This window comes from Vulpes vulpes, chromosome 13 (assembly GCF_048418805.1).
Source record: "Vulpes vulpes isolate BD-2025 chromosome 13, VulVul3, whole genome shotgun sequence".
Lineage (NCBI taxonomy): Eukaryota > Metazoa > Chordata > Mammalia > Carnivora > Canidae > Vulpes > Vulpes vulpes.
In genome coordinates this window covers 62,833,665-62,845,757 of record NC_132792.1, presented here as the reverse complement: position 1 = coordinate 62,845,757, position 12,093 = coordinate 62,833,665, and the positions used below count along the sequence as shown (strand labels likewise).

General features: G+C 38.8%; 1 protein-coding gene and 1 non-coding gene across 2 annotated transcripts in view; both read right to left on the bottom strand.

The window, feature by feature from the left end:
• The window catches only part of PPP1R42 (protein phosphatase 1 regulatory subunit 42), a 41,914-nt gene extending 33,368 nt beyond the window's left edge, over window positions 1-8,546 (bottom strand). The window contains exons 1-2 of the mRNA XM_072734596.1: window positions 8,331-8,546; window positions 1,731-1,945 (exon numbers count right to left, since the gene is read on the bottom strand). Coding sequence (XP_072590697.1) covers window positions 1,731-1,859 — 129 coding nt within the window. The 5' untranslated portion in view covers window positions 1,860-1,945; window positions 8,331-8,546. The remainder of the gene's footprint in view (window positions 1-1,730; window positions 1,946-8,330) is intronic.
• LOC112932731 (small nucleolar RNA SNORA51) lies at window positions 3,041-3,177 on the bottom strand. Its single transcript, XR_003237543.1, has one exon. It is a non-coding gene; the product is annotated as a small nucleolar RNA SNORA51 (small nucleolar RNA).
• Window positions 8,547-12,093: the final 3,547 nt, after the last annotated feature.

Genomic DNA, 12,093 nt, shown 5'->3' with positions numbered 1-12,093 from the left:
CTTATCTTAGTGTGAATTTTTTTTTTAGAGAGTACAGGTATGTGTGATAGGGTAAGGGGAGAAACAGAAGGAGAGGGAGAGAGAATCCCAAGCAGGCTTCATGCCCAGTGTGGAGCCTGATGACATAGGGCCTGATCTCATGACCCATGAGATGACGACCTGAGCTGAAACTAGAGTGGGACACTTAACCAACGGAACTACCCAAGCATCCCCTTTGTATGAATTATAGTTGGCCCTTGAACAACATGGATTTGAACTGCATGGTCTACTTATACATGAATTCTTTTTTGATAAATACTGTACAGTATTGTAATGTATTTTCCTTATGATTTTTTTAAAGATCTTATTTATTTATTCATGAGAGACACAGAGAGAGGCAGAGACATAGGCAGAGGGAGAATCAGGCTCCCTGCAGGACTTGATCCCAAGACCCCAGGATCACAACCCAAGCCAAAGGCAGACATCAATCACTGAGCCACCCAGGTGCCCCTCCTTATGATTTTCTTAATACACTTTCTTTTCTTTAGCTTACTTGATTATAATAATATAGTATATAATATATTATATAGTACAATTTATGTGTTGACTTTATATTATCAAGACTTCTGGCCAATTGTGTTGGGTGGTAGGATGTTGGGGAGTGTGGGGGTGTTGGTGTCCCTAACCCCCATATTTTTCTAGGGCTAACTATACTTTAACTAGTTTGCTTTCTGCCTAAAAAAGATCATCTACACCGAAGGAGCACTGATTGTTAGGAGACAAAAGAACATTAAATGGAGGCTCTCTGTAGAGGGCAAGTCTGTAATGGTATGATGAAATAGTTTCCTGGGCAATTGGATTAATGGGGAGAAGGATCACTAAGAAACTGTAAAGAAATACAGAATAGGAATTTGGTAGAGTCTCTGAAAAAAAAGTCTTAATGGACAATTGTGCCACGGACTTTCGTATTTCTTTAATTCATTTTGATAAACATTTATTAAGCACTTAACATGGGTTAGGTGTTGTGTTGGATGGGGGATTTAGAGTGATGTGAACAAAACAGACATCATCTCTGCCCTCATGTACCTTGTGTTTCTGAGGAAATTTCTTGCATTTATAGTCTTTAGCATTTTATTATAGACAAAGGACACTAATACAAATGGCCTAAAAGGGATATTGCTCCTTTTAAATTAAGTTTCCCAAATTAAAGCCAAGAATTTGCTTAACACAGAGAAAATATAGTGTCAGAGTATATCCAACTAAACATAATCTTGTCTTGTATAAATGACCTACATATATATAATCAGTTAAATTATGAGTGAAAAAGATTTCACTGTTAAAGTTTTGAAATGTGGTATTCCCATAGTTAATTCTTACTATCTTATTTTAAAAACCCTCATATTCCAAGGATCTGGAATTATACAAAAGTGTTATCTTTGAAATTATTTTCCAACATATGCTTTCAAATCTAGTTTGCTACACTAGAGAATACTTCAGGGGAACACATATATTTCGCACATGTATTCAATAATCACAATGGTATATTTTATAGAGACTTAATTTTCATAATTTTAACATCAAAAGCAGGAAATTAAAATGAAAACACAATATACTAATCAAAATATAGTTTAAAAGTATTTTCCAATTTGACTGATCAAAATATAGTTAATAAGAAGGTATTTTCTGAGACTAATTTTTAAACTTCATATTGCTAATTATTTAAAAATAGGAAATAATTTCAGAATCCTTACAATTGCATCTATATTTTTGTCTGAAAAATTTATATGAGTTATTTTCTTCAGGTATCGTGAAGTGGTTTCTTCTTTTCGGGATTTAAGATTGCTATTTTTGGCAATTAGATCCAAGGTTAGTCGAACCATGGTTTCTATAAATCAAACTCTCAGCAATAGTTCTGTTCTGATACCATATCAAAAGCAGGTTTAGGCATTGTTTTATGCCCAACTTTCTAAAAAGAAAAGAAAAAAAGAAGTATTATGTACATGCAATTTAGGAAAAATTATTTTGACTTTTTAGATTTCTTATATAAAACTATTTGATAATCTACTTCAGAGACATTTTTAAGGCACTTAGATATTTGCTAAGTTTATCTTTTTTCTAATTTTTTATTTACTTATGATAGTCACACACAGAGAGAGAGAGAGGCAGAGACATAGGCAGAGGGAGAAGCAGGCTCCATGCACCGGGAGCCTGACGTGGGATTCGATCTCCAGTCTCCAGGATCGCGCCCTGGGCCAAATGCAGGCGCTAAACCGCTGCGCCACCCAGGGATCCTGATATTTGCTAAGTTTATAGACTTAAGTCTTAAGACTTAATTAAGTCTATAACCATAAAAGTCTAACCATAAAAAGATTTAAAACACCAAAATTAATTAAATATGTAATGTTCATTCACTTCTACTTACAAATCTTTTCCTCTCACTAATACTGAGTTATTACTGTGGGCATCTTTTAAAGGATTTTTTTCTCTTGAGGAGTATCATCTGACGTTTTCATGAAGAAACTAAGGCCTGGAGATTTGTATCAAACTACTCAAGGTAGTGGCAGTTGAGAATGAGATCAGATCTTCTGGCTCCTTTTTCCATAGTACCTATGTTGATCATATTTTCTAAACTCTCAAATCAGAACACATTGTATGAAAACCTTAAGTATGTATGTAGGACAATGGTACAAAAATAGTTGAAAATGGAACTGGAGTTGAAATTTTGTTATGTTACTACAACTGTAATCCACGAAGAGGCAACATAATACAGTGGTTTTCAGTCCAGACTGGTTCAAATTTTGGCTCCATTGCCTTGGTCAGGCAGTCTTGGGCATGGTATACCAGTTTCTTTTTTTTTTTTTTTAATTTTTTTAAAAAAACTTATGATAGTCACAGAGAGAGAGAGAGAGAGAGAGAGAGAGGCAGAGAGAGAAGCAGGCTCCATGCAACGGGAGCCTGATGTGGGATTCGATCCCGGGTCTCCAGGATCGTGCCCTGGGCCAAAGGCAGGCGCCAAACCGCTGCGCCACCCAGGGATCCCCTATCAGTTTCTTTTTTTAACCTGTATCCCCCCCATTCATAATACAGACCAGGCAAAGGGCCTGGGCTGAGGTGTATTTGGTGTGTTTACTCTGCTTTCTCTTTCTGATCAGTCAGTATAAGAACACAGCCTTATAAGCTGGTAAGCACCAGGAACCTATGTTCCCTCTTTTTCTTATACAATTAGCATAATAATGGTACCTACTTCCAAGGGATATTGTGAAGATTACATGAGATAATCATGTATAGGATATTCTACATGGTGCTTGGTACATAGGCCAATAAATGTTTGCTATTACATTATTTTACTGTTTTGTTCACAGAAAGGTGAATACTGTTTACTTCACAGTTTTATCTGGAATACATTAGGACTATTAAATAAGGGGAACATACTATTAATAAAATTAATTAATAAAATATTGCTTTATGTAAGAGATCCAGATGTGGTCCATACATTAAAAAAAAAAAAGTCTTTTCCAATCATCCAGGAAGTATAGCTATTTAAGTGATAAATGTCTCAATTTTATAAAATTTATTGTATTTTTAAAGTATAGTTTAAAATTGAGCATTACTTTTCTAAAGTATCTGGAATTTTGCCACCAAACACTTCAATTTGTGTCACATTCTGGACATGAACTCAATGCTTAGGAGGAAAAATGAATTTAGTATTTGTGTCATATTCTGGACATGAACTCAGTGCTTAGGAGGAAAAATGAATTTAGTATTTGTGTCATATTCTGGACATGAACTCAATGCTTAGGAGGAAAAATGAATTTAGTAAAAGACAGATTCAATTTGCATTCTCATACATTGAGATAGAACTACCCAAGCTACATTATATAAAAAGCTCACAATAAAATATTTGAAGATATGGAATGTATCCTTAGATAGTCCAGAGTGCAAAATGTAATCTATAGAATAAAATTATTAAATTTTTGTAGACTTTTGGCATTTTCATGAATTCATTTTACAACAAAAATGTAAAATTATTGTTTACAGATCAAATTTCAAACATGACGATAATATTCTGAACAAAGTTTCTAATTAAGTAAAAATAATATTGCCTTAAATTTCATGATGAAAGTATAAGGAATAGCCAGGACACCTGCACCCCGATGTTTATAGCAGCAATGTCCACAATAGCCAAATTGTGGAAGGAGCCTCGGTATCCATCGAAAGATGAATGGATAAAGATGTGGTATATGTATACAATGGAATATTACTCAGCCATTAGAAATGACAAATACCCACTATTTGCTTTGACGTGGATGGAACTGGAGGGTATTATGCTGAGTGAAATAAGTCAATCGGAGAAGGACAAACATTGTATGGTCTCATTCATTTGGGGAATATAAAAAATAGTGAAAGGGAAGGGGAAAGGAGAAAAAATGAGTGGGAAATATCAGAAATGGAGACAGAACATGTGAGACTCCTAACTCTGGGAAACGAACAAGGGGTGGTAGAAAGGGAGGTGGGCAGGGGGTGGGGGTGACTGGGTGACGGGCACGGAGGGGGGCACTTGACGGGATGAGCACTGGGTGTTATTCTCTATGTGGGCAAATTGAACACCAATAAAAAATAAATTAAAAAAAGAAAGTGTAAGGAATAACACCACACTCATGGACCTACAGGCCACCTTAAAATATAAAACATTACAAATACATTTGGAACACTTCTATATCTTTCTCCCTATTATTTTTAGAGTTTAGAGTTAGATGTCTCTATTCATGTCTTTATACTTTTATTACAAATGTATGTATAGCTAAACAATATATAGTTCTTTTTAAAATATATTTTTACAGTCATAAATGTTACTATTCTGATTCCAACTTTCTTTTTTGCTTAAAGTTTTGTTTGTGAGAATCATCAGAGTTGATGTGTATAGCTCTAGAATATTTGTATTGCTATGTAGCATTCTATTGTAGGGAATTTATTTCTTCTGATGATAGATCTTTGGGTGTTGTTTTTTTCTTTTGCAGTGTTGCTTTTATGATTCTTATATACATGTCATTTTTAGCTGATGTGCAAGAGTTTCTTTAGGGTTTAAAACTAGAAGTGGCTATTTCTGGGCTGCACATTATCAACTTTATTCAATTGCCAAATTGTTTTCTAAAGGAATTTTACCAGTGCAGCTAAGAACATTCCTATTGTTTTATAGTGCAGGCTATTCCAGTGTCAGCAGTTGATAATGGCTTTTTGCCAATCTGATGGGTGTGAAGTGATATCTCATACTGTTTTTGTTTTTCCTCAGATCTTTATATATATGAAAATAAAACAAAAAGGGGATTTGAAGATAGCAAGATCAGTAGTTTCATCTCCTCCCTGTGTTTAATTTGCATTCTATAATTCCTAGAGATTGAGAGTTTTTTCCTGTTTATCACCATTGGAGTTCCTTTTCTATTAATTGTGGTTTCTTATATTTTACCGATTTTTCATTATGGGTTATGTTTTTATAAGTAATTTTTAGATACACTTGTATTTTTATCAGATACTGATATTTCGCTGATTATATATGTAGCAGATATCTATTCCCCAATTATAGTTGGTCTTTTCTCCTTTTTTTTTTTTCTAGTTTGTGTTTAATGGCATCTTCTAAAAAAACAGAAGCTATATATTTTTAATGTCAAATGTATTGGGGGTTTTCTGTTCATGTTTCATGCTTTGTTTCTTTGTAAACATGTTTAGGTTTTGCTTTGCAGTTTTGTCTGCATTGCTGTGATCAGAGGCAGCAGTCGGTGGTCAGAGGACAGATCCTTGATATTTGGTGGCTAGTGTGTTTTTTGCCCATTTTGGCTTCTGCAAGCTGTTTGTAAGGTGCTCCAGAAACCCCTGCATAGCTTCCTGCTACAGGGTTGGGTGTAGGGAATAGATAGTTGCTGTACAGCTGAAATTGACCAAAATTTATTGATATTCATTGTCTAAATCTTCCCCTGGAAGTTGTAAGCCTTCAGTAGACTCCAGGTTCCAAAATATTTACACCAGGGTCTGTCAGTGCAGTTGTTGTCTAGGTGGAGAAACAAGATGCTTCCTACTGTGCCATATTCCCAGAATCCTCTCCTCCTTAACTCTTTCATATATATTTTAAAATCAACTTGCCATGTTCCATGAAAAATCCTGTCAGGATTTTATTAGGAATTACATTATTTTTAAAGATTTTATGTATTCATGAGACATGCACACACACAGAGGCAGAGACACAGGCAGAAGGAGAAGCAGGTCCCACCTGGGAAGCCTGATGCGGGACTCCATCCTAGGATCCCAGGATCAGGCCCTGAGCCAAAGGCAGACGCTCAAGGCTAAGCCACCCAGGCGACCCGGTATTGTACTGAATTTGTAAACAATTTGTGAAGCGCTAACACATCTCTAATATTGAGTCTTCCTTTCCATCACTATGGTATGCCTCTCTGTTTTACGAGTGCTTCTTTAATGATTTTCAATAGTTTTATAATTTTCTTACAAAGCCATGCGTATTTTTTTGTCATTTTTAGCGATCATATATTTTTGTTGATATTGCAAGTGACATTCTTTTAGGAATCACATTATCTGGAGCTAGTGTATAGAAATGCAATGTTTAGGAACCCTGGGTGGCGCAGCGGTTTGGTGCCTGCCTTTGGCCCAGGGCGCGATCCTGGAGACCCGGGATCGAATCCCACATCCGGCTCCCGGTGCATGGAGCCTGCTTCTCCTTCTGCCTATGTCTCTGCCTCTCTCCCTCTCTCTCTCTCTGTGACTATCATAAATAAATAAATAATTTTTTAAAAAAAGAAATGCAATGTTTAAAAAATATTTGAAATATTTAAAATATTTAAAAACATGATTTCTTTAGATCCTAGTTTAAAATTTTAGAACTTACTCTGGAAATTTCAAATATCATTTTTACATTGATAACTGTGGTGAAAATGCACATCTTAAAGTGGTTAAACCCCCAGAATTTCTTTCTTACAGCTGAGGCAGGAAACTGCTAAACAGGTGGCCAAACAGGAGCAACCCTGTACTATGAAGGGGGTGGGAGACAGGAGTCACAAATTATTTATTCTCCCTTCTCCCCCTCCCCAAAGACTTTAGAAGACATAGCCATTTCAAAATTTCTCACAGAAAATAGCTCTGGTCCTTTGATTTATATACAGGGCTATATTTATTCTTCCTCCATCTCTCATTCCTTTTTTCCTTCTCTCCTGCTCCCCTGCGATTACAGTCCTCCCAAAAGTGTTATCATATGAGACTTTGCTTCCGGCTCTCTTTTCTAAGCTGGGCTAAAACAGGTAAATTTTGGATCATCTGAATCCTCATGAATGACTAAGCTATAAATGGATTTTGTCTCTAGGTTCCAGTATACAAACTGATGTTTGTACAGAAATAAATTTAATTCTCTCAGATAATTAGAAAAGTAAAGGAGCAAATGTGGTATATAAATGAAATATTTATTAAACCAAGGGAAGGCCAATGGACCTCATCAACAAGCTATAGGAAAACTGTCCAGGGGCTTGAATAAGGGAAGGAAGATAACTGAATCAACCCATAACACACTTCACTCAAAAAAATCTGCATTGTATTAGTCAAATCCACAAGAGAGGATTTGGTTTCATCAAAACACCACCATTCATCTTGTTAATGTAACATGAATTTAAACGTTATCGGTATTCTTGTTTGTTTTAGGGATACTATAAGCTTCAGATAGTTAAACTGAACCTAGTTTGGATTTGGACACATTTTGGAACATTATAATAAAAATAATTATGTCAACACTAGTGGGGTGTTCTTGCTTTTCTTTTAAAAGAGGTTCATTATTTTCTAGAGTTTGAGAAACAGCTTTTTCATAATTTTTCACTCCTAGATACCTGTTGTCTTGGGGTTCCTCCTGCCTAGGATATCTCCGGATTGCGGGGGGGGGGGGGTACGACAGAGAGCTGCTTTACAGGCGCTCTGGGAATCCATTTTAATGGACCCTTTGGCTTAATTTATCTCTTGGGGCTCCCACAAGTTACAGGTAACCGATGATTCCGAATTTAGTTTGTACATTTCCCTTAACGAGCCCCAAGCTCACTGGCTTCCCAATGCACTAAATCGCCGGGTTGGCTCTCAGGCTTTCACCTTTTCAAACTCAGATCCGTACTCAGAGATCCGGCTCCCTCAGCCCGGCGGCCACCTCTGCACCTGCGTCTCCCTCCTCTATAGCTGTTTCCCAACCTTGCCTGATTCTAGCTATTTGTTTCAAACACAAAAGCTTCCAGACTGTTTTTCTGTAAATTCTAGATGCCTAGAGATAAGGCTTAGGAATTTTCATTTTAACCATTGACCCAGCAAAGTCTTACTGGCAGGCAGGCTCGTTTGAGAAACGTGGCTCTAGGGCTTCCTCAGCGCCCCCCACTTCTCCCCTGAAGGCACCTCACCACTTTCTGAAGGAGCGGCGTCTGGAAGTCAAGTTTCTTCAGTGCCGGGTTCCTCAACGGCGCGGTGCGGTTGCCAGGCGACCAGACGCTCTTGCTGGGGACGGGGTTTCCGGGAAATCTCGCGATGTCTCCGGAAGCGCCCAACGCTGTGGCGGGCGCCGGTCGCTCTGTGACGCGAGCGGCCGGAGGCTGAAGGCCGCTGGACGCGGTCCGGGCGGAGCCGGTTGGCTCGGTGAGGCCGCGAGGCATCGGTCCTGTTGGCGGTTACCTGAACCAACTGTAGCCAGAGCAATTTTCGGTAGGCTGCAATTTCCCCCTACCGGATTATCGTCCTTCTGTCAGCTTTGAACTAACCCTGACCTTTTCCCAGTAACAGACCAGGTAATTGTCTGAACCACAGTACAGCCCATCCTCCACACTTCCCTCAGATAAAACCTGCAGTCCGTAGGGTGGCGTTCCAGGTCGTTCTTGACCTGCTTCACTGCTTGCTTCTTGCCCTCCAGTGTTCCAGTCTGACACTTGCCCCAGTATGCCCTACTTTAAATTTCCCTTCTCTTCGCCCTTCAAGGTAGCAATAGGACACGCTTTTGAATTTCAAGGACCCAGCTTGGAGTTAGCACATTCTTTCTGAGGATTTCCTATGTACTCAAGTCTTTTCTGCCCCTCCAAACAACGAAGGTATTTTAAATGATTTAACGTAGTACTTAACGCGTTGCTATATCTGTGTTACCCAGTGTCTCCTGTAAGATGGTAAATTCTTTGAGGGGCAAGGATTATGTCTTTAATTTCTCTGTTCCAGGGACCTAGCAAAGTGCCTTGTACACCAGCAGTCACTCCACTAATGTCTGAAAAATGAATAATTTATAAATGAAGAAGCACAATAGAACAAGGAACTGATATTTACAGTGGATATGGTAAATTGAGCCGTCTGAATGTAAGCGATGCAAGCTGGAAAACAGTCACAGCGGTGATCTTGGTGGGAGAGGGTGAGGGGTGGGTGTGGGCCGGGTGGGAGGCTGTGTTTGCCCTTCTTAATTTTTTTTTTTTTTTTATGATAGGCACAGAGAGAGAGAGAGGCAGAGACACAGGCAGAGGGAGAAGCAGGCTCCATGCACCGGGAGCCTGATGTGGGATTCGATCCCGGGTCTCCAGGATCGCGCCCTGGGCCAAAGGCAGGCGCCAAACCGCTGCGCCACCCAGGGATCCCCTGTGTTTGCCCTTCTTGAGCTAAGAAGCATCAGAGTAGAAGACTGTTAGAGTTGCAAGGCGACTTAGAGCCCACGCGACAGTCTAGTTTGTCGTTTTGCAAATAAGAAAAGTTCCAGGCCTGGAGGAAGGCAAAAAATATGCCGAAGGTCACATCTGAGGTGCCAGAGAGGGAATTTACCCTTGGGCTCCTGATTTCAAGCTCAAGTTCCTTACACAGCACTGACTGTTAGAGTAAGAGAAGCCTGGGAGGAAAGATAGGGGAATACAGACAGATGAACCCTTACCCCATTCTGAACATTGTTGCTGAAGTCCAGTTGTGAGAGAATATTGGCCTGGATTAGGTTGAATGCAAAGGAAGGGGCAAGGAATGAACACATTTAGGAGGCATCTTGAAACATGATTTAATAAAGATTGATAGGATAAAAGAGGAAGAAGTTGAAGATAATTTCTGGCTGTTAGCTAGAGTAAAGGAATGATACTAGAGAAAGAAGAGGGGTGGCAAGTAATCTGAGGGGAAGTGGATGAGTTTGGTTTATACATGTTAAGTGTGAAGGGAGATAGGTTTAATAGTTTCCAGAATAGAAGTAATCACTGAAACCATGCGGTCATAAATGGTAGTGAGGGAGAAAGTAGGGAAAAGAGAAATAGGAAGTCAGTAATTGTGCCAACTACTTTTGATGGACGAGAGAAGCAGAGCTGGTTAACATGTCAGAGACAAGGGACGCCTGGGTGGCTCAGCGGTTTAGTGCCTGCCTTCGGCCCAGGGTTTGATCCTGGAGTCCTGGGATTGAGTCCCGCATCGGGCTCCCTGCATGGAGCCTATTTCTCCCTCTGCTTGTGTCTCTGCCTCTCTCTCTGTGTGTCTCTCTCATGAATAAATAAATAAAATCTTAAAAAAAAAAAAAACATTTCTGAGACAGAGTCATCAGAAGTGAAATTTATTGTGAGAACACAATTCAGTGATTCAGAAATTAATTTAGATTCAGATACTAGGGAAGAATTTGAAGAGGAGGGGTTCCGAAAGAATAAAAAGTTTTAGAAGGACACATATATCATTATAAAAAAGAATGTGGGGATGCCTGGGTGGCTCAGCAGTTTAGCGCCTGCCTTGGGCCCAGGGTGTGATCCTGGAGTCCCGGGATCGAGTCCCATATCAGGCTCCCTGCATGGAGCCTGCTTCTCTCTCTCTGTGTCTCTGATGAATAAATAAATAAATGAAATCTTTAAAAAAATAAAAAAGTGTGATCTCATTTGTGGTAAAATTATATACACAAATATCTAAAAGGCTATATATTTACATCTATGATGTATAGATTTAGATGTAGATCTATACAGATCTGTACCTCTATACCAAAAAATGTAATAATGGTTATTTCTTGATGGTAGGATTATGACTGTTTTTCTCTTTTTTCCCCCAGTAATCAGAGTTCTTTAAAATAAAATTATTTTGGAAGGTCATTTTGGGTTTTGGTCTTCATGGAATTGGAGATCTCTTTGTGACTGCTGCTATTTAAAATAGTTTTGTGGATGGAGTGTCTGGGTGACTCATTTCATTGAACATTGGACTCTTGGTTTCAGCTCAGGTCATGATCTGAGGGTCATGAGAGAGATTGAGCCCCGAGTGGGGCTCTGCACTGGGCATGGATCCTGCTTCAGATTCTCTCTCTCTCTCTCCCTTCTCCCTAAAAAAAATATTTTAAAATGGTCAAATTACTGGGGTACTTTGTTGGTTCAGTTGGTAGAGTGTGCAATTCTTGATCTCAGGATTGTAAATTCGATTTCCATGTTGGGTATATAGATTACTTAAAAATAAAACCTTTTTTAAAATCGCCAAATTACTAATTAGGTTTTTTTTTTAATGCAACAAATTAAGCTTAAGGGAAAGTATTTTCTCCTTAAGATGTGAAATATAATTCCTGTCTAGTGGCATACAGTGTTAAACAATCATCTATTTTCCAATGTGGCAGAAATTTGGCAGACTACAAGAAATACTTGTCTTCAGTGACACATTTGTAAGTTCAGTATAAAGTACTCTTAGGATTTACACTTTGACAGATGTTGGTAAATTTGTATTGTAAAAAAAATGTGAAATCTTGAGAGTCATTTTAAAAGGCAGTCTTGGAAGAATAGTACTACAAAGCACATTTTTAAGTCTCCACTAGAGTTTCCAAGTACCTCTAGACAGAAACACAGATTTTTTCCCCATATATTGGTCTATCTTTGTCCATTAGTATATATTTCCTGACCTTCTAGAGTACATATTATATAGCCCTGTGTGAAGTACTAAACAAACATTTCAATGATTAGATACTGTCATTGGGGGATCCCTGGGTGGCGCAGCGGTTTGGCGCCTGCCTTTGGCCCAGGGCACGATCCTGGAGACCCGGGATTGAATCCCACATCGGGCTCCCGGTGCATGGAGCCTGTTTCTCCCTCTGCCTGTGTCTCTGCCTCTCTCTCTCTCTCTCTGTGACTA